This window comes from Hemiscyllium ocellatum, chromosome 26 (genome assembly GCF_020745735.1).
Source record: "Hemiscyllium ocellatum isolate sHemOce1 chromosome 26, sHemOce1.pat.X.cur, whole genome shotgun sequence".
Classification (NCBI taxonomy): domain Eukaryota; kingdom Metazoa; phylum Chordata; class Chondrichthyes; order Orectolobiformes; family Hemiscylliidae; genus Hemiscyllium; species Hemiscyllium ocellatum.
This window is the reverse complement of record NC_083426.1, coordinates 29,983,608-30,007,867: the sequence shown is the minus strand read 5'-3', so window position 1 is coordinate 30,007,867 and position 24,260 is coordinate 29,983,608. Positions and strand designations below refer to the sequence as shown.

Here is a 24,260-nt window from a genome sequence, read left to right as displayed (position 1 = left end):
CAAGGTCCACCATTTTTTGAGGCAAAGATCCACAACCACAAAACCTTCAGAGAAAAAAATTCTCCTCCTCTCCACCCTGAAATGGTGACCTTTAATTTTTTACATTGTGTTCCCCTAGCTCTTGACTCAACCACATCCATTCCTTGCCTACTATTCAACGTCATAGACAGATTGCGGATGAATATATTTCTGTTGGTGATGATAGCCTATAGTGTCTTCTGAATGCTCAGTTGTAATCCTGTTTGAATTCTATCCCATTTAGCTAAATACTGGTGCCACATAACAGAGGGTATTCTCAATATGATAATGAGATTATCTCTTTACAAGGAAATTGCAGAGGCCAGTCCTACCAATACTGTCATAGAGAGAAGGATCTGCAACAGGTAGATTGCAGACATAAGGTCAAGTACATATTTCCTCTTGTTGGTTCTCTCACGATCTGGTGCAAATCTAAATCAAGCAGCTACGCCCTTTAGGACCTACCAGCTTGGTCAGTGGTGGTGTGCCAAGTCCCTCCTGGTGATGGGCTTTCAAGTTTCCAATCCAGAATAAATTGTAACCTTACCATCCTCAGTTTTTCCTCCAAATGGTGTTCGACATGAAGTAGTATGAATTCATAAACTGAGGGAGGCTCATAGGTGGTAATTGGCAAGAGGTTTCCTTGTCTGATACCATGAAATTTCATAGAAGCCAGAATCATTGTTAACGACTGCTAGGCAAACTCGTTCCTCACTGTATACAACTGCGTCACTGTCTATGCTGGGTCAGTCCTGCTGATGAGTAGGTCATACCCAACGATGGTGGTTTTTGGGGTACTCTCTGTGAGCTATAGTTCTAGGACTATGACAGACTAATTTATGGGATAACTCTTAGTTTTGTCACAAACCCCCGAATATTAGTAAAGATGATTTTGCAGGGTTGATAAGGCTGGGTTTGATGTTGTCCTTTCTAGTATGTGGGCTAACGCTGTGTGCCATCCAACTTTGTTCCTTTTTTTCTTAATTTTGTAGTGGTTTGATATACCTGAATGTGCTGCTAGGCCACTTCAGACAGTTTTTAAGATAAAATCACATTATTGTGGTTGTAAAGCAACATCTAAGCCAGACCAAGGAAGAATGTGGCAGATTAGATGACATTAGATGACAACAGGTATGTTTTTACAATCAACAATGGTCATCATTACTGGAAATAGCTTTATAACTACACTTTTATTTATCAATTTTAATTCTACTAGTTGCTGTATTAGGATTTGAACCTGTTCTCAGAACATTAGCCTGGACTTCATACTTCTGATTCAATGTGGCATCCTACCACTACCATCTTCTTCAGAACAGGGAGGGATCCTTAACAGTACTATCAAATGGCTCTTACTCGGTAATAATCCGTTCCTTTATTTATAGGATTAGGGCATTGCTGGCCAGGCCAACATTTATTGCCCATCCCAGTGAAAAGTCAACTGCATCACTGTTGGTCTGGAGTCACATGTAGTGCAGACCAAGTAAGAATGACAGTTTCCTTCCCTAAAGGATAATAGTGAATAATTGGGTTTTTCCTACAATCAACAATGGATTTATGGTTATCTTTAGACTCTTGATTGCACATTTTTATTGAATTCAAATTTCACCATCTGCCATGATAGCATTCGAATCCTGGGTCAAATCTGAATTCAAATTCGGCATTCCCTGGGTCTCGAGATCAACAGTCCAATAATAATAACACTAGCCATCGCCTCTCCTTCCATTACACTCAGTTTAGATTTTCTAAGGCTGCTCCGTTCCTGATCCCATTAAAGAATTGGTTTAAACATAGACAAAAGAAATGAATGCCAGAGGGGAGATCATAACAATTGCCCTTCACATGAAAGCAGAATTAAACTCTGTAACATCAAGTAAGCCTAGCAAAACTGAAGTCAATGGGAATCATAGGGAAAACTGTTTAGCGGTTGGAGTCACACCTTGCACAAGGGAAGATGCTTATAGTTGTTGGACACCGGTCATCTCAGTACCACAAAAATTAATGCAGGAGTTTCACAAGGAGTTCCAACAACACCCAAGAAGCTTGACACCATCCAGAACAAAGCACCACATCCACAAACATCCCCTCCCTCCATCACCAATGCTCAGTAGCAACAGCATGTATTAATAAGGTGTGCTGCAGAAATTCACCTTAGATGTCCTGAGTCAGCACCTTCCAAACCTACAAACACTCCCATGTAAAAAGACAGGGGCAGCACATAAATGGGACCACCACTATCTGCAAGTACTCCATCAAGACACTCATAAGTCTGACTTGGAAATACCATTCCGTCGGTATCACTGAGTCAAATTCCTGGCACTCCCTCGCTAAGTACACTGCAGGTCAACCTACATGGACAGTAGCAGTTCCAGAATGCAGCTCACCTCCAATTGTCAAGGGCAACTGACCAGCCAGTGACATCCATGTTTCACGAATGAATAAACAAAAAAGACTAATTCTGCTAAGAGGTTATCGATCATGGACGAAACTAATAAGAAATATTTGCCTGTAATTTAGAGCAGTAGCTTCCTATTAAGTAATGTTTAATCAAACATGAATTTACTTTGTTACAGTAAAAATATTAAAAGTTGAAATCTTGTCATGTAATTCCTTAAAGTTAGACACTGGGAATTTTTTAAAATCACGTGTTGATTGCTATGAAAATCATAATTATAAGCTCATTGCCAGACTCCCCAAAATCCATCAACCGCAAGACAAATTAGGAGTGTGACAGAATGCTCAACACTTGGCTGGATGTATTTAGTTCCAACAACACTTGAGAAATTTGACGCTAACTTGAAAAAAGATCCACCCACTTGATTGGCTCCCTATTCAATCCATCTACCACTAGTGCCATGGCATCACAGCAATGCATCCTTCAATAGCACCTTCCAAACCTGTGACTTCACTTAGAAGGACATGGGCAGCAGATCACCAGAACCCATCATCTGTAAGCCCCCTTCCAACTATATACCATCCTCTCCTTGGAAATATATCACTGGAACTGGGTGAAAAAAGCAACTTGGAATTCTCTTCTTTATAGCCCTACGGGTATACCTGCACGACATGGATGTCAGAGATTTACAAAAACAATTCAACCACCTTCACAAATCATTAGTAACATGCAAGAAAGCCTGGCCTTGCCAGCAACATTTGGATCCGACAAATAATAAATAGAAAGCACTCCATAAATCACTCATTTAATTTTGCCTTGTGAGCATCTCTGATTTTAATCTGTCCACCATAATGGCCACTCCTTTAGGTGCCTTGGCCTAAAGCTCCAAAATTCCTTTGTTGCAACTCCTCACCTCTCTACTTCACTTTCTTCCTTTCTATAAGACTCTCCTTATAACCTATTATTTAGGGCAAACATTTGGTTAACTGATCTCTCCTTTTATGGCTTGATGCCATTGTTGTTTTACAAGCTCCTGTAAAAAGCCTTTAGATATTTTATTGCATTAACTGTGCTACCTAAACACATGTGTTATTGTTGATGAATTCATCAGTACAAGTTGGATAGCATTGTAAAATATTCTCTCAAAATATTTCTTCAACGAAAGAAATTATTCCTTTTCGTAGATGATACATTTTTATTTGTGGATTCACCTGGAGATCTGGAACACACTGTTCCTTACATTCAACTTCAAAGCCAAGATTTGCTGTTAACAGCAGAATGCCAAAACTTCAGTCAAAAAATCAGAACTTTTTAGGGTCAGCAAACTTTCAATTCCTCTCGCAAATACCTAAAGAACCTACAGAGCTAAATTTTCTCTTTAGTCATTGCCAAATCTATTACTGCAAAAAAAACCTGCATTTTCTACCGTTTTACCTAGATGACAAATAGTATAATATTGGAGACACATGTGGTTTAAATTATAACAAGTTTGTGTGCCTCTGCACTCAGTTTTTGCAAGCTTTATAGTTTGGCATGAAGCTAAGAGATAACATATTCAACTTTTTCAGTGAGAAAGCTGCTATATTTTGCTCAAAGTAATTCTAATCTTTTTGCTAGAAATATTGGTTAACAGAAAGTATACTTTGGTTTGCACAGTACTGTATCATTTTATAAGTGTATTGCCCGCCCCACCCCCATAATTGATTAAACTAACGTACAAACTGTTCTGTGCCAAATGAGGGAAGCAATGCGACCGATACAGAGTTAGCAAAGAACCTCTGGATGACTGCCGACAGTTCAGTGTGAGTAAGACACCCTGTTTATTTTGTGGTGAATTTGAGGAAATGGGAACCCTTATGACTAATGGCTGACTCTCACAGGAAACAGGAAGAAATGCTGATTGAGATCAGACTCACACCACAATGTTGACTACCAGCTTAAAAATCCGATAACTCTAATGAGCAAGGGTGAATAGCAGATCATGAACCTCAAATGCAAGCTTCCAAAACAGGAAGAATATTCCAGCAGTACAGCAAAATAAAACATCATTTCACTTTTCCAGAATCTTAGGATTTTTACAAAAAGGCCTGAGAAACAACTAATTTGCGCTTGTCTTTTTGCAAAATTGTGCAGTACTGTTAAAAATGACAGTCCCCTTATAGAGGGTGAAAGATGAACTTTCAAGCACAATTTACACCTTCGAATGGTAGTGGTGGTGTTGGGAGGTGGGGTGGGGTGGGGGGCAGCAGAGCAGAGAAAATCAGGGTTCTTATTGGTCACACCTTTTGACTGGAAATGTACTGATGGAACTTTCAATTACAGTACATTTTCGGGCTCCTGCAAAAAAAAACCATGCCTGCACAGTGAGCATAAACCATCCATATCACACTGATTAAGTGTTTCCTAGATGTTGCAAGCCCTGCCACCATAAAAATGGCAACAACTGCATTCATAGCGAGTTGGAATGACACTTCACTTATACAATGGTTTGATCTTACCCATCTACGTTTCCTGACTGCCTTGGTGTGGTTTAACATTATGGCTAGAATCATTTAATGGTTTTGTCAATGTTCTAATTTTCATTAAATTTTAATGTTAAATGCAGATAGGAAAATTGCAATTTCATAAAACCCATGATCCTATACTGCAATATAGGAGTGTATTTTTATGCATTGTTGTTCTGTTTCTGTATTCCTTACATCTTTTTACAATGATTTGTTAATTCCAGCATTGCTGTGTACTTGAGGCTGACAATAACTGCAGTAGTTTACCTCAGTGACAACAGTTGATAGAAGAGATGAGAGCTAGACTTCAAACATTTGTACACTGGAGCTATAGGTAATAGGTAATAACAAACTTCCAAAAACACAGACAAAAAGAAGGCAGATAAAATGCTAACGTAGTTCATGACACTTTGCATTACCATGTTTATTCCAGTCTAATCTCCAAATTTTTGTCAAACCAAAAATATTTTATACTTCTATAACACCATGATTCTTTTAGCATATTTAATGGAATGAAATGGCCCAAGATGTTTTACACAGGATTGCGTGACAACAGAACACTAATTGTACATTAATAGGTAAAATGAAATGGTCAGTGTAGCCAGAATGTTAGGTTCGAAAGAAACATAATAAAAAAACTTGGGAGTAAAGCAGCAAAGTGAAGAGGTTTAGAAACTCTAGGACTGTGTTGTATGCGAGTATGTGAGGGGTGGAGGAGGATTACTAAGAGATGTAGAACTGGAATACCATCAAAAGGTAGACTGGCATTTGGAGGCTTAAGGACAAAGATGTGCTAAAATGGGACCAGACCCAAACATAAATTTTAACTTTAGTGTATTGGGAAACAGGCGATGAAGATGGGCAGATGCATGGGGAAATGAGTGAACACAACAGTAGAGGAATTTGGTATTTTTTGAATCACAGGGAATTTTGCTCTTAAAAAAATAAAAAGGATACCTGAATTAGCACACTGGTAAAATAGGAGTCTCCCAAATTTATTTTGCCTGCCCTTTGACAATTAGCATCACACAGGTGCCCCCATCCCCATTTCTCGGAGACAGTGGAGGTTAGTTAGCTCAATTGGCTGGATGTCTGGTTTGAAATGCGAAATAACACCAGTGATTTTTAAGAGTCAGTACTTTTGTAGAATTAACATTAATGTAGACATAGCTGGAATTCAAAGGACCTCAATGACATTCCCTTCTGCTATTAGGGTTTTATTAAGCCCAATTGTAGTATCAGAATTCACTGGTCAGGAACATCCTTGCATTTGTTTTCATTTCATTAGCATTATTTTACCAATGGCATGTACCTCCTGGAAGCAGAACATAAAATCCTTTTAAACAACTTTCCTGGAAAGAGAAATGCCAATGCAGTGATGAATAATCCTTTGTGGATAAACTTAGGCACCAAGGTACATTCGAAAGAAAGTCAGTCAGTTAGTCCTTTGAGCCTGTTATGCCATTCAATTGATTATGACTGAGGTCTACACCTGAATTCCATGTACCCAACTTAACTTACCAAAATTCGAAACCAATAAAGACCAATCAGCATCTATCAATCTTGGAAGCTCCAATTATCCTAGCATTCACAGCATTTGGAAGAGGATGGGGTATAGTGTTCCAAGAATCTTTTTCAAGGTCTCACACAGGTTTCTGTGATCCCAGAATTTATCCTTCAATACTTTATCTCTAACTTTTAATTATGTTATCTTTTTCTCAATTGCCCAAACATAGGAAATCATTTCTCCGTCTACGGTATTAAATCCTTTTAACATGACAATTACCTTAATAGATCAGCTCCTGATCTTTCAAATTTAATAGTACATAAAACATGTTCAAGCAACCGGTTCTTATAATTTAACATTTTAAGCCTCAGTATTATTCCAGTATAAACTGCATTGCACCTGCAGTAAGTTTAATTTGTCCTTTCTAAGATGAGGTGAACAGAACTGAGTATAGTACTCCAGATGAGGTCCAACCATGAATCTATAAAACTGAAGCAATAGAAACTTGGAAAATCTGACCTGACATCAAAACCTAACCTGACAACATTAACCAGAAAAAAACAGCCCCACATAAAAGGTCTTTGGCCATGGCTAGTGTTTTAAAGGTAAATTTAACAACTTGAATTTCCTTACTACATAACGTTTTAAGATATAGGGAGAGGCTGAAGAGGCTAGGGCTGTTTTCCCTGGAGGGTCAGAGGCTGAGGGGTGACCTTATAGAGATTTACAAAATTATGAGTGGCATGGATAGGGTAAATAGGCAAAGTCTTTTCCCTGGGGTCGGGGAGTCCAGAACTAGAGGGCGTAGGTTTAGGGTGAGAGGGGCAAGATATAATAGAGACCTAAGGGGCAACTTTTTCATGCAGAGGGTGGTACGTTTATGGAATGAGCTGCCAGAGGAAGTGATGGAGGCCGGTACAATTGCAACATTTAAGAGGCATTTGGATGGTTACATGAATAGGAAGGGTTTGGAGGGATATGGGCCAGGTGCTGGTAGATGGGACTAGATTGGGTTGGGATATCTGATCGGCATGGACGGGTTGGACCGAAGGGTCTGTTTCCACGCTGTACATCTCTGACTCTATATTTACTGGTATTTTGCGATCACATTCCATAATTCAGATTTCATTTTTCCATATCCTGAAATATCTTTCAGCATACCATCCATTACTCAGCTTTGGCTAAACATTTCACAGTAATTTGAATGGATAATAATTTAAAGCTGATAGACAAACCAAACCCAGCAGTAAATTTAGGGAAATGCAAATACATAAGGCATGGTTACCAACTGTTGACTATTTGTAAGGATGTCAGCTTTTCCAGACCCTGTCCGTAGTATCTGTGCAGGGGTCCGGAAAACAGCATAGCTGTGGCTGGAAAAATTGACTGTCCACTTGAAAAGCAGCTCCTTGGCAACTGCAGTTATATAAAAGCAACTAAAAATAACCTATATTCATAATACCCCTTCAATGTACAAAAACATCCAAAGGTGATTCACAGTTTCATAAACAGAAAAATATGTTGAGATTAACTTTAGTCAGAGAGGTGGATTTTAACTAGGTTTGGAAAGTAGAAAGACAGAATGTAAGCTGTGAATGGCTAATTGCCAGTTGTCGGGTAAAAGACAATATGTAAGGTGAGCAGAAATTGATGCAGTATAGAAAACTAGGAGAAAGTGAGGACTGCAGATGCAGGAGATCAGAGCCAAGAGTGTGGTGCTGGAAAGGCACAGCAGGTCAGGCAACATCCGAGGAGTAGGAGAATCGACGTTTCGGGCATAAGCCCTTCAAAAAGGGCTCTTGTCCAAACCATGGATTTGCCTGCTCCTCGGATGCTGCCTGACCTGCTGAGCTTTTCCAGCACCACACTCTTGACACAGTATAGAAAATGCCAACATTATTTTAGATTAATTGGCATTTTTTTAGGTAGAGGATGGAAAACCAGGCAGGACAGCCTTGAAATAATTAAGTTCACAGGTGAATTAGGAATGGATTAGGATTTCAACAAAAGATGGGCTGAGGTAAGGGTCAAGTTATGTTATGATTCAGAGGTGAAAGTAGCAGCCCATGTGATGAAACAGGATGTTATATGGTTCAGGAAAAAGTGGTCAGGAAGAGTGGATGGAACCGATTACACGGTTATAGAATTTGTGGTAGCAACTGAAGTCAATGCCATCGATCATTCCAGTTTTAGCTGGTGTAAATTATAGATCACCCAAGGCAGGAAGTCAAAATCTCAAGGTGACACATGGGTGGGAGAGGGCTTAAGGATTGTGGTGAAAGGCTCAAACTGCCTCTCCATGTGAAGTTTGACTTCATACCTGCAGATAACATCAAACAACAATATGTTGTATTGTAAGAAAGTGGAATAGCAAATAATTACTTGAGATGCTGTGAGCAATCAGATAATTATGTCATGGAGCTGGGCAATAGAATCGATACAAGGTGGATCCTATAGTGATTCTTGTAAGAAAAATCAAGGAGTTTAAGCATGGAAAGACCATTCTATTCACCAAATATGTCACTCTGACTTTGTTCGGGTTGTTAGATTACTGCAACTCCCAGAAGTTAATTATTGGGATTCACATAGAAGTTATAGCGTCATATAGCACGGAAGCAGAACCCTCGGTCCAACCAGTCCATGCTGAACTAAACAAACCCCACTTTCCTGTTTCTGGTCTAAATCCCTCCAAACCTTCCTAATTATGTACATGTCAAAATGCCATTGAAACATTGTAATTGTACCCACATCCACCACTTCCTCTACAAGTTCATTCGACATATGAACCAACCTCCTTGTAAAATATTTGCCTGTCATGTAATGTCATGTTTAAATCTCCCCTCACATCGAAACTGTGCCCCCTAGTCTTGAAATCTCCCATCCTAGGGAAAAGACAACTGCCATTAACCCTATCTATACCCCTCAATATTTTATAAGGTTCTATAAGATCGCCGCATCTGGGATATAAGGAAAAACAAAATTGGAGATGAAAAAATAGTTTACAAGGGGACACAATCAGAGGATTGTTTTTTTGAAAAGGATTTAGACAGCAATTTGTTAAAATTGGAGTCAATGACTGAGAAGACTGAACCATCTCTATTACTCCAGCTAGGAAGCCAAGAAGGAACGTTCAGATATTATTTGTTTTATAGGAATGGGCCAAAGAAGCAGGAATTCGACCACAAGCTTGAGATGAGCCTGGTGATAGCTTAGAGGAAGAATAAATGAAACTGAGCATAGTGCTCCAAATAGAGTCAACCATGAACCTATAGAATTGAAGCAGGCAAAACATGGTAAATCAGACATAATCCAAAAGTCTAACTACTCAAAGACCACATTCAACAGGAAAGGAAATTATAATCTTTGCCTGGTCTCCCCCTCATCCCTCCAGACACACAGCAATGTGGTTGACTCTTAACTGGCCATTGGGCAATTAGGGACGGACAATAAATGCTGGGCAAGCCAGCGATACCTTCATCTCGTGAATGAATGAGAGAAAATCTATGGCAATATTGTCAATTTGAAACACTAGTTATTTGAAGTTAAGAACCTTAAAAGGGATATTCACCATTTTAATGTTCAGTACTGTGTAATTGTGAAATAGAATTAGAAGTAAGCTTTGTTTTCATATATACTCAAGTACAGGATACATGAGTACCCTGAAAAGTATACAAAGTCGTCATTTCCGGTGGCATTTTAAGTACAAAGGGTAGATATAAATTAGACAAATAAAAACAAAAGTTAAAAAGTTCAGCATTACAGTCCTTCCAAAGCAGATAAAGAGAAAAAAATGAAATGCAGTAAGGGCAGATGAGTCTGCACTGGGCATCACCTCGAGACGGGAGACCTCTGAAATATATGAAGAAGCTTTCTGAAATTTGCCACCAAGCTTTTACTGCATTCAAGCAAGTGTTATAATGGAAATTCTCTGAAGATTCAGCAACAGAGAATAGTTGCTGTGCTGGACCTTTTTCAGGAGGCCTGGAGTGCCACAGAGAACCTGGTTGCTGAGCCATTTTGTAACTCTGCCAGCCAAAGTACCTCAAATCTTCAAGAGAAGTGGGTGTGAGGAACAGACACATACTCCTTCACAAAAATTAAATCAATACTTGAATGTGAAAGCTGTTAATATTTGGTTTTGCATCTTCAGAAAAGTTTAATTGTTTATTACCATAACTTGAAATGAAACTTGAGTGCCAAATCCAGACAGACAAACAGACAGACAGACAGACACAGACAATCTTGACTTATCATCAATGCACCCATTTAGCACCTTCTTTTGGTTAAAAAAGAACCCTGAGTAGCTGCACCTGATTGAGGAATTTTTCATTGTTATTTCTCTTGTTTTACTAGTTTTAACTTTCCTTTTGCTCTTTCTATTCTTGAAACATCCGAAGTTCTTTTACCTCAATCACCTACAACAAATAATTACAAAATCTCTCCTCCTCTCTGCCTTGCTTTCCTCCTACAAGATCCTCGTTAAAAAATATTTAACTGAGCAAATTTTTAGTCATCTGAACTAATATCTTCTTGTGTAGTTCAGTGTCACACTCTTACAGCACTACCACGAAGCATCCTGAGAAACTTTAATATCTAACAGTGGTATATAAATGTAAGTTTTTATTACTGTAAGCTCATCTCCATTAAAAACTGTATGACTGATAACAATGTTAGCCAGAATCTTGTAATCATCTAAGCGACATATACTACGACGAGACATGTGGTAATGAAGGTCCACCTCGACAGAGAGCAAACCATGCCACCTTTTACACTTTTCAGAAGTGGCTCGGCAAGATCCTTCCTAGGAGCAGTGAGTTGCCAATTGATGCCTCATTAATATTCAGCCTCCCATCCCAACGAACTCACCACACAAGCACCATGTTGGGAAAATTCAATAGGAAACCAGAGCAAAGACCTGGAGGATTTAACTCACCGTGATGAAAACCAGGTTTCAACTCACAGAACATACTCTGTGAACACCAGCATTATGGACCACACATCCAAAGACACTGGATCCAAAGACATTTGTCCAACTCTCACAATCTTCCTGACATGTCTCTATTTCACTTGCAGGATAGTTCTGCAGTTCTGCACCCCATGGTGCATCCCATGCTTATACAAGTAATTATCATTGTATTTTTGCAGCACTGTACTGAAAGACAAGCACCCAGCTCATGGACCCGACCAGGCTGCAACTCCAAGCTCTTTACTTGTTCTCAACAAAGCTCACTCATTCTGAGCCTAACTGGATACTTACAGCTTCCTTTGGCTTGCTTTCTTCAGCTTTGTTCCCACAGTTACATATAGTTCACATTACTGCTGTCTGGCCATGCAATTTAGTGCAAAGCCAAGACGCTTGTCACCATTGTGGGCAGGCCTCAGTCAAATTCAGAAAGAAACTTTGTTCAGGTGTTTCCAGCACAGTAAGGCAACCTCTTATACCAGTTCAGGCCTTGCTTGGGATGGTCAGAGTCAGGATCCTCTCTTTGTAAGTGGTGAGTAGCTGAATGATGGGCAGCACACCATTCGCTTTGTCTCTTTCTGCCCTATTGTGGGCTGTTTTCCTCACAGAATGAGAAACAGGCAGATAATGTGAAATGGAAGTGGGTTGCAGAACAATTACTGTTGGTGCAGGTGGAGAGGCGGCCCAAGCAGCACAGACAACAGGCAGGGTTTGTAGTGTCAGGGCTTGGGCTGGTTGGGGGACAGTGGGGGGGTGGGGGGGGGGGTTGCAGTTTGCAGGTGTTAATGACAGTGGTAGAACAGGAGTTTTGTTGAAGGTGGGACCAGTAGCAGAGAGATTGGGCGAGTCGACAGTATAACAGAAGATGGTAGAACTTACCTTGGCAGAAGGCATCGACTTTCTTCCTAGTGTTTTGGACATTCCTCCAGACAATTTAGAATACTTTAAACTGGGGGTGGAACCTCCGTTCTGACCGGCATTCCAGTGTCTTGACCTCAACTGCTGCCCTTGAGAAAAGACTGACTCCCACTTTGGCACCACCTATTCAAAAGGACCCCTAAGGCCCTGCCTCCAACAGAGACACAGTTATATAGGGAGGTGATCTAGTGGTATTATCGCTAGACTATTAATTCTGAAAATCAGTTAATGCTCTGGAGAACCTGGTTCGAATCCTGCCATGGCAGATAAATTCAATAAAAAACACTGGAATTAAAAATCTACTGATGGCAATGAAGCCATCATCCACTGTTGGAAAAAATCCAACTGCCTCAGTAATGCCCCTCAGCGAAGGAAATCTGCCATACTTACCTGGCTTGGCCTACATTTGCCTCCAGGTACAGCAATGTGTTGCCTCTCACTGCTCTCCGAAATGGCCGAGCAAGCACTCAGTTGTATAATCGCTACTATGTCGCAACAAAGAAATGAAACCGGACGGATGCATCAACTTAGGCAAGGAAAACACAACTGCAGAAACAGCCTTGTTGACCCTGCAAAGTTCTCCTTTCCAACATCTGGAGGCTATTGCCAAAATTGGAAATCTTGCCCACTCAAGCAACAGCCTGACACAGACATACTCATGGAATCACAACTTATAATGTCCTGGCACCACCATCGCCATCCTTGGATATATCCTGTACCACCAGCAGGACAGACCCAGAGGTGGCAGTACATTGGTATACAGTTGAGAGGAAGCTAACCTGGGAATCTGCAACATTGACTCCAGACACCATGAAGTCTCATGGCTTCAGATTAAACATGGGTAAGGAAACTCCTGCTAGCTATTCAGCTGATGAATCAGTACTCTGCCATGTTGAACATTTGGAGGAAGCACTGACCTTGGCAAGGTCACAAGATGTAGTCTGGATGGAAGAATTCAAAGTCCACCAGCAAGACTGGCTTTGCAGCAGTATTACTGACCGAGCTGGTTGGGTCTTAAAGCTGGGGGTGGCACGGTGGTTAGCACTGCTGTTTCACAGCACCAGAGAGCCGGGTTCAATTCTGGCTCACGCAACTGTCTGTGTGGAGTTTGCACGTTCTCCCAGTATCTGCATGGGTTTCCTCCCGGTGCTCCGGTTTCCTCCCACAGTCCAAAAATGTGCAGGTTAGGTGAATTGGACATGCTAAATTGCCCGTAGTGTTAGGTGAAGGGGTAAATGTAAGGGAATGAGTCTGGGTGGGTTGTTCATCGGAGGGTCGGAGTGGACTTGTTGGACTGAAGGGCATGTTTCCACACTAAGTAATCTAATCCACATAGCTGCTATACTGTGTTTGTGGCAGGTGGTAAGGGAACCAACATTACGGAACACATTCTTGATCTCATCCTTATCAATCTGCCAGCTGGAGATGCATTTGTCTACGACAGTATTGATAAGAGGGATTATTGCACAGTTCTTGTGGAGACAAAGTCCTCACGATTGGTATCCATAAGTTGCAGTCAGCTATCAACAGCAGTGGAATTGTTCCCCAGTACAATGTGCAAATTCATGGCCTATACATATCTCATCAATTACACCATTAAGTCAGGGGATCAAGCCTGGTTCAACAGACAGTGCAGGAGGGGAAGTCAGGAACAGCACCAGGCATACCTAAAAAAATTAGGTGCCAGCCTGATGAATATACTAAACAGGACTATTTGCATGCCAAACAACATAAGCAGCAACTGATAGAGACAACTAAGCAATCCCACACCAACGGATAAAATTCTGCCATATCTAGTGATGTGCATAGTGGTGGTCAATTAAACAACTCACTGGACAAGGAGGTTCCACAAATATCCCCATCCTTAAATGATGGAAGAACTTAACACATCAGTGCAAAAGAAACAGCTGAAGTGTTTGCAGCAATCTTCAACTATAAGTACTCAAGTAGAAGATCTCCACCAGTTATCTCCAGAAACACAGATGCTCGTCTTTCAGCCAATGTGAATCACTCCGTATCATATCAAAAAATGATTGGAAGCACTGGATACTGCAAAGGCCATGGCTCTTGACAACATTCTGGCAATAGTACTGAATACTTGTGCTCCACCACTTGCCAGTCCCCTAGTTAAATTCTTCTAGTACACTTACAACTTTGGTATCTACCCAATAATGTGGAAAATTGCTCAGGTATGTCATTTTATACATAGAAAGTAAGAAAATTCCAGTTTGGCCAATTAACATCCCATGAGTCGATCATTACTAAAGTGATAGGAGGTGTCATCAACAGTACTATCAAGCAGCACCAGCTCAGCAATAACCTGCTCAGTGACATTGAGTTTGCATTCTGCCATGGCTACTTCGCTCCTGACATCATTAAAGCCTTGGTTCAAACATGGACAAAACAGCTGAATTCCAGAGGTGATATGACATCAAGATGGCATTTGAACTAGTAATGGTATCATGGAGACCCACCAAAACTGCGTTAATGGTATAGAGGGCAAACTCTCCAGTGGTTGGAGCCATACTTGGCACAGAGGAAAATGGTAGTGGTTGCTTGAGGTCAGTCATCTCAACTCCAGGACATCTTTGCAGGAATACATCATATGATTCTCCTTGGTTCAACCATCTTAAGCTACTTCATCAATGACATTCCGTCCACATTAAAAAAGGACAGAAGTGGGGATATTCACCATGACAGCACAATGTTCAGCACTTTTCATGACTCCTCAGGTATTGAACAATCCATGGTGAAATACAATCAGACCTGGACAATATCCAGCTTGGACTGACAAGTGGCAAGTAACATTCACGTCACACAAGTGTCAGGCAATGACCATCTCCATTAAGAAATCATCTAACCACTGCCCATTGACATTCAATGGTGTTGACATCACTGAATCCCCATTATCAACATCTTTGGGGTTGCCACTGACCAGAAATTCAACTGGAGTCGTCACATAAACATAATGGCTACAAGAGCAGGTCAAAGGCTGGGAATACTGCGGCGAATAACTCACCTCCTGATTCCCTAAAGCCTGTCAATCATCTACAAGGCACAAGTCAGGAGTGCAATAGAATACTCTCCACTTGCCTAGATGAGTACAGCTCCAACACCACTAAAGAAGCTTGACACCATCCAGGACAATGCAGTCCGCTTGACTGTTACCATATCCATAAGCATTTAATCCCTCCACCACCGACACTCAGTCACAGCAATGTACAACTTATAAGATGCACTGCATAAATTTACCAAGGCTCCTTAAACAGCATATTTCAAACCGACAACCATTTCCATCTAGAAGGACAAGGGCAGCAGATACAAGGGAATACCACCACCTGCAAGTTCCCCTCCAAGCCACTCACCATCTGACATGGAATTCATTACCATTCCTTCACTGTCACTGGATTAAAATCTTCAACAGCACTGTCTCAGTGGCAACTACGGACTAGAAATAAATGCTTGCCAGCCAGCAATGCTCACGTCCTACAAATAAAGGTTTAAAAAAAAACTCATGTTTGTCTGGCCTGGGGCACATGTCATGAACCATGCAGGGCAGATTAAGAATGACAGTATTTGTTCTGGTGCACGATGGGTTTTGCGAGTACAGCAGACATTGAGAAATTCTGGGATATTGGCTGACTGATCATTTGTTCCAGGAACAGTGTGGTAAGATGGGGAAAAATCAGATGGAACAAACACCACAGTAACATGACGGTAATAAATAAGGCACGTTTGGTAAGACAGGGCGAGGTAACTCACGAGGCCTCACAGCAACATACCCTCTAAAAAAAAACTTGACACAACTTTGTACTTAGCCAAAACAAAATCTAAGGTTCAGTCCACTGTGTCCTCTCTCATTAAGTTTTGAATCAATTCTCATTTATGCATCTTTGAATCTCCTCATAGTATGACATAAATGTATATCATTTGGCAGCTTCATAGAATAATACCCTGTTCATTGAAAGAGGAAATAAATCAATTCACCCAACGTCTAATTTCAACTGGTCAGCATAAATGCAAGTTACTACAATAGCAAGAATTTGTTCAAATTTGTGAATGGCACCAAACATAAGAATGCTTGGTGTATGTTTTGTACATCAACGATGTTTCAGTGGTTTCTAGTTTCCATTCAGCAAGAGCTCTAAAACTACTTTATTTGCAGGGACAGGTTTAAAATAGATAAAATGTAATTTAATAGGGATTAAATCAGGCAGGTTCTGAAAATAGGCATAGGTAGTGATTCAAGCGTAAGTAACACTTGCTGCCTGCTAATTTACCCAATTACTGTGCACAGACCAGAACCATAAGCATTTACTACCCCCTCCCCCCCACCACCGACACTCAGTTGCAGCAGTGTGTACAATTTGTAAGATGCACTGCATAAATTCAATAATTGGTGTGCTGTTGAGTGGTTGCACACTTCACTGGGGGACTTCAGTTTGTGTAAAGCTAGTGTCAGTTCCATGAACTTTGGCTCTAAACAACAGTCCTCATCACTCAGTGCTTACCCTGTGGTTATAGGTGCTAATTCAATCAAGAGGACACAGATGAATGCCACAGAATAAGGCCATCGACAACCTGTTTGGATAACCCAGGCATTGACCCTGCATGGTAACTGGACACGGAGATGTAGCACAACCAGAAATGACTCTCCTCCCTCAGAGTTGACATGCAGAATCAATAAAATAATATGCGAGTCATCAGTGGCACCCTCCACCATGGAGAAGCCCATTATCTTTGATAAAGTACGTGCTCATTCTGCCTGCTTCTCTCTGGCAAGACAGCAATGAAATACATCCCTGAAGAGGTCACTTGGCCCAAAATATTAACTCTGTTTTCTCTTCACAGATGCTGCAAAACCTGCTGAGTTTTTCCAGCAGTTTCTGTTTTTATGACATCCCCCTTTCCGCAAATACACAACTTTAATGGATTTCCTTATGCATGTATGAATAGTGAAGATATTTCACATGTTGTTTGCTCTGGATGCAAAGAATCCACACGTAAAAATTCAAAGCCACAGTCAACCACTGACGATGCTGCCCTTACCATATCTAAGTTTGCAAATGTGACTACAGAAAGTGGCAGCATTCAATGTGGATATTGTTATTCAAATCACATAAATAGCACACCGCTCCTCACTAAGCATCAAAATGAGATTTATTTCCCAAATAATATAACCTTCTTGCTCAAAGTCCTTCTCTCTTCTCTTTTCTGGCAGCTTGTCCTGCTTGACATCTCCTCTGCTTTTCATCCTTTGCATGCCGTAGGCCAAGGAGATGTGCCCATAATCTAATATTAACTTTAAACAATGGGGATGGTGTCCAACAGATCATCACTGTACACTGCTGATACCATCACCAATATACCCCGCATTGCAGCCTGACCCAAATGCTACAAATGGCCCTTAAACAAAACACTCTGCACTCAAAAAGTAAATAGTAACATGTAAAATAAGAATAACAGTTAGTTGATAAAAATACAGCAGAATCAGAAGGAAGAATGTACACATTGAATTAGTTGCCTTAAATTAACTGCCAGTTACTGTTACTTCAATTATAACAATGATAATGCTCCAGGTAGTTGCATGTTTCATATTTTGTAGCAGGTGGACAATAAGCACGGCAGACTTGACTTCACATGCAAGACAAATAAATAAGCTCAGAGCTAAAGAAACCTAGCTTGGTATGACAGATAGCAATAAATAATGCATATTTCACTTATGCTGAATACTGGATTAATGGAAAATAAAACTTTTGGAGGTGTACGAAAGATTTACAAGGCTTTGAGAAAACAACATTACCCAAGCACATTCAAAGCAGGATTTAAAATGTAGAAAGATAGCAAACACTGTTAGTGAATAAATGCTCTTTTTTCAAAAAAGGGAAAACAAAATTGCTTACCCTTTTTCTTGGTCTACCTCTGGGTTTTTTTGTTCCTGACGTTTCACCTTTCTGGAATTCCATGGAAAACATAATTAGAATGCAAAGCAATGATGGTGTGTTTTTGGTATGCCAAGCTGTTCATTTCTCACAGCAGTCATTGCAGAAATAAACTTGAATTTACACAGTAGCTATCATGTAGCAAAACAAAAATCTCAAGCTTCGCAATCTTTATCGTGAGTACGACCAAAATTGAAAATCATGGAGATGATAAATGGGAATGGATGGAACGTAGTGGAGGAATTCAGGAAAGCATTTGTAATCTATAACTAGTGTGTGCCCCAAGTTTGACAAACTTCTGGTTCGCTGAAAACATGGTGTAACTTATGGAATCAGACGAGCATCCACAAAATATCATAGGCCAAGTAAATTCGAGAAATTTGGATAAGGATTGCAGTTGAACTGCAAAAAGACAAAAATAATTTTAGTTAGAAGGCTGCATTGCTAGAAAGATTGATGATTTTAGTATCACACTAGACTTGGACAACATTCAGAATTCAGCCAATAAATGGCCAGTAATATTTGCAACACACAAGTACTGGGCAATGACAGTCTCAAACAAAAGAAATATTAACCATCTCCACTTGACATTCAACATTATTATCATCGCCATTATTATCATTGAAACTCCTGATGAACCGGACCAGCCATATAAATATTGCAGCAGAAGTTCAGAGAATACGTCAGAGGCTAGGAATTCTGAGGCAATTGAGTCACCTAGTGTCCTCAAACCCTGAACACCATAAGGCCGAAGGCAGAAGTGAGATAGAATGCACTCCACTTGCCTCAGGTGGAGCTCCAATAATAGCAAAAATGCTCAATATTACCAAGGATAAAGCAGACCATTTGATCAGCTCCCCATCCCACATCCAATGAACACATGAAAATAAAAGTTTGTCCATTTATGACAAAGACTAAACAGAAGGTGATGGATGAGCTGCCAAAGTGAGAAGGACAAAGATAGCCAGAAGCCATATTGTGAAGATGAAGGATGTGTTAACAACCACAAGAACACAAGTTTGTGACAAGGAAAAAGTATAACTCAAAAGATGTTGTTACATTCTACCCAGTTTCCTGTATGCCTTAGAAACTTGGACAACAATAAATTTCAGGAATGGAAATAGAGGGCTCTCAGTTGTGAATGTTAAGACAATGTATAAAATTCCAGCTACAGACTGTAAGAGACATAAACAAGTACTTTAAAAAGACACGGTGACATCCAAAAATAAAAAGTCAGTATTTCAGCCATTTGCTCACAGCTGAAATTAGCAGAGTTCCAGTAAGTGAACAATAGCAAGATAGGATCAAATTAGGTGCAGTTAGATCACAGCCATCACAATGGATATGAGAGAGCAGATGAGCATGACACACCAAGATAGCACATCTTCTGGAATAGAAACAGTAGTCACAAGTAGGAACAGGAATCAAAAATGCAGAATAACTGGAAAGATGCTTTTCAAACCTCAGGACTATTGAGGATGAAGCAGAAAAATAGAATTTGTTGCAGGTTTGAATACATTAAGTCCACCGAGAAATTTGTAAATAAGAATGCTAATTTTCAATGAATTGATTTGGAATGAGAGGTAGCAGATGTTGTTGAGAACAATGCTGATTCATTTAATCTTGGATGCAAAAGTTGAAGTTTTGGATTAAATGGCATTTGCAGAGAATGGAACTTCTGAATTCTGTGTGGATCGTATCAATTGTCAATTGCTCAGTGACAAAGAGGTGATTGAAAATATTTCACTGGGACAAAGTAGAAACGAAGGACATAACGTTTCTAGGATGGAAAGGATAGTCTTAGACTTAGAAAGAGAGTTTTAAACTTAGCTTGTTAGCAAGCAGGCAGTTATCCACCACTAATTCAGGCTGAGTCAGCAACAAAATAGAGCAATGAATTGTGTATTGTGTGTTATTGATGCAGGAAGGTTAGTATCTTGCATCAAACCAAGCTATGGAGGCACAAGAGAAGAATCCAGTAGAAGAGATGTTGGGCTCACTGGAATATGGATGAAGGCAATAGGTAGCAATGGAATTTAAAACAAGTACTTTCTTGGAGTTTAATCGCAGAGTAATAAATCAACATGAAGCATCTTACTATATTAAAGGCTGTGAAAAGGACAAGGCAACGAACAAGGATAAGAATTTACAATCGCACTTATACGGAATATTTAGCCAGGCTGCTTTCAGTGGAGGTTTTGGACTTACAGCCAGACTGAAAAGATACAAAAAGGCAGCATGAGAGAAATATTAGGCTTAAACGGTGAAAGCATCCCAGAATGGAAGACAAATAGTAAAAAAGTTGAAATTAGCCAAAATACTTACAATTTTTCTAACATTTTGTGAGTTAGAAAATTACGTAAATGAGACCTTTCATAATTATTTAACACTTCACCTTAAAATTGTCAATGTCTCACTAATTGCCCACCAAGGATTCCAGGACAAATAACACAATAAGCCGAATTTCTATGTTAGTTTAGCAGCTTAATGGAAATAGACCAGGCTACAAACATTGCAAAAATCTATTATTCTCATTCTTAAATATTGCAAATGGAACACCTCACCAAACAAAAATGTTTTTAGTTTTGCTCCATTATGCACATTATTCTATTGTTACAGTAGTCCCTTTAAAACTTCTGCAAAGATTGACTAATTACTGGGTTAGGAAGTCCTGTGTACATTTGAGCCACATGAATCGGGACAAACTAGGTTCAATCTTTTTGCAACTAGCTTATCTTTGCTAAGGCAGTGATTTAACACTAATTGGTTTTGGTGCTTTTTTTAATTGGACAGAGAGAGAGAAATCAACCAGGCTTCCTGCTCCTGACTGCTATCCGGAAATGGCTGAAATGTGTGCACACATGTATATTTGCTTACATACCTGAAGGTGAGGTTGGGCTTGGCAATGGACTCTCCCAGTAGAAGAACAACATGTTAATATCTCAAGGGTTATTTTAAGTGGATGCGAATGAAACTTGAATGTACAATCGAACATCTTGCACTAAGTACTTCCTAAACTTTCTGCTTAAAAGAAACTTTTTGATAACTACACATCATTCTTGGAAATATATGATGGAATTTGATAGAAATCGTTGTGTATTAGCAGACAAAAGTAATACTCAGTTTTAAGCTATTCTGATAGCATTAATGCTGTTACAGACTTGACAAACTTGTGAAATTTCATTGTTTTTGACATTACAATTATAGACTGCTATGTAGATCAATCTCAAATCTAATCTGGTTCTTTACAACATAAAAGAGCTTCTCCAGGCGAAATGTAATCTCATATTGTCACATCCTACATAATATTGTATCTAATTCTTCATTCTCTTTCCAGAATTATTTATGTTTGTGCACTAATAACAAACACAATTTTCATTTCAATCAGTGAAAAATAACAAGTTACACATTAGGGCCAGGATGATTCAGGTCGGTGGGGATGCTGACCTAGCATGAAAAAAATCCAAGAACAGAAATTTTGGCTTGTATAACTGACCACAATAACGCCACACAGAACCACAAAATGTACTTCCATTCCACAGATTTAATGAGCCAGACATGCAAATAAGTCTTAAGAGGATTTGTGCAGTCTAATTGACCACAATTAAAATGTACTTTAAAAATGTGTATTTTTTAAAATGGTGACATATTATTCTCAATAATATATAAATATTCTTTAAAAAGTAACATTCTTAGCCATGAGATTTTGGAGCTTCATCACTTTCATGCTTTTAAAGGAAATACATTTTCCCACAATTGAATTCATGTTTAGGATCTTCAAAGGCAATTTTAAGCCACATTTAATCGCTAACTACAGGAGGAAATCATCTGAAGATTTTACATATATAATTCATAACATTCTGGACTAGTGAGGGAAAGAAATATTAATAATAAAATGTAAAATGTAAATTAATATTGTGATTACAATATAACTAAAATCAAATATGATTTACAAGAGAGTTCAACATTTCATACTGTTCACCAAAATGATTCTAGTGACTTAGTGGCCTGACTTTCTCCATCCTCCTGGGAAATTTCTTTAATGATAGGTCTTGCTGAGTAATTGAAAATATTCAATGATTTTGCAACAGAAAAAAAATGGGAATAACACATATGAGCATTGCTTTTTATTAAAATTTGGTTATAACAATACCTGTAACTCCTCAGTGTCTGTCCACCATCTACAAAGCACAAGTCAGGAGCATGTGTGCAGCTCCAACAATACTCAAGAAGTTTGACACCATCTAGGACAAAGCAGCCCACTTTACCAGCACCCATCCGTCACCTTCATCATGCACGCCTTTCACTACTGTAGCAGCGGTGTGTACCATCTACAAGATGCATCATAGCTACTCACCAAAGCTCCTCCATCTGCACCTTCCAAACCAACAGCCAACTATAAGTACAAAGGCAGTTGACACAAGTCACTACCATTCTAACCAAAACTCGTATTGCTATTCCTTTACTGTGGCTGGGTAAAAATCCTGCAGCTTCCTTCCTAAAGCATGAAAGGTGCCCCTACATCACAAGAGCTGTGGCAGTTCACGAAGGCAGCTCACCGCTATATTCTCTAGGATAATCAAGGATGGACAATAAACACTGGCACAGTCAGCAATGCCCAGATCCCAGGAATGAATAAAACAAAACATTGCATTTACTTGTCCTTTATGTGACATGTGGCATGCCCCAATCTCCACTGGAAGACTGGAAGTACATTGAACAGCATCTGATCTGAATTCAAGTCATCAGAACAAATGGCTAGTTGGTTTGAAACAGTTATTCATTAAACAGCCAAGAAATACAACAGTTCAACAGGACAGTGTGCGTTCATTACATACTAAATTCAAATTCCAACAAGAGATCTTGAAAATAAATTTGCAAACTAGACATAGAGAGAGTGTTTCTCTAAACGGCAAAATGTCCACTAATGGATAGAAATTAAAGTTAAACATTTGTTTACATACTCAAGCGTTACCAAGAACTTATTAAGGTAGAGTGCAGTTCATTTGCAAAATGAAGGACTCAAATATCTTTCACTTAAAATCAGCAACAGACTGCCAAGAACATTCCTCTGCTGTCAAAGAAATTGTGTCATGTCTTTCTTCATCTGAACATAGTTTAGTCTCTTCCCTTCTATTCCTCTGACACCCATTTCTCTTTGTTTTACTGTCACACGATTCTGTAAAATCCTTTGTTTACTTATTTTATGAAATTTGAATCTTTCAAATTAGGTTTCTGCAGGCCACTGAAATTATCTCAGAAAATATTGTATTGTGTCATTGTGATCATGGTGCAATATTCTTTCAGTCCTCCCTGAGCCTGTTGATATGGTCATCTCATCCCTCTCTGCTCTGTACATTGTCCTGTTGTCACTGGGGACATTTCTTCATATTAAATTTACCTAAATATTAACATACATAAACATCAAATTTGCTGGTAGTTCCACTCTTGCCTATTCGATCATAGCCAAAAAGGATCCAATAAGGCTATCTCTCACATCACTGCACCATGGCATGTATTATAAAACAAAGAACAAAGAAATTACAGCACAGAAACAGACCTTTCAGCCATCCAAGCCAGCATCAATCCAGATCCTCTATCTAAACCGGTCGTCTATTTTCCAAGGATCTGTATCCTTCTGAACCCACCCATTCATGTATCTGTCTAGATACACCTTAAATGATGCTATCATGCCTGCCAATACCACCTCTGCTAGCAACGTGTTCCAGACATACACCACCCTCTGTGTAAAGAACTTTCCATGCATAACTCCCTTAAAACATTTCCCCTCTCACCTTGAACTTATGACACCTAGTAATTGAGATCCCACTCTGGGAAAAAGCTTCTTGCTATCCATCCTGTCTATACCTCTCATGATTTTGTAGACCTCAATCAGATTCCCCCTCAACCTCCAATGAAAATAATCCTCATCTACTCAACCACTCTCCACAGCTTGCACCCTCCATACCAGACAACATCCTGATGAACCTCCTCTGTACCCTGTCCAAAGCATCCA

General features: G+C 39.6%; 1 protein-coding gene across 4 annotated transcripts in view; it reads right to left on the bottom strand.

Moving 5' to 3' along the window:
• The window catches only part of LOC132828279 (high mobility group protein HMG-I/HMG-Y-like), a 105,137-nt gene that overhangs the window by 30,281 nt on the left and 50,596 nt on the right, over positions 1 to 24,260 (bottom strand). For all 4 annotated transcript variants that reach the window (XM_060845254.1, XM_060845252.1, XM_060845253.1 and 1 more), the window contains one exon: positions 18,206 to 18,256. In XM_060845254.1, coding sequence (XP_060701237.1) covers positions 18,206 to 18,256 — 51 coding nt within the window. The remainder of the gene's footprint in view (positions 1 to 18,205; positions 18,257 to 24,260) is intronic.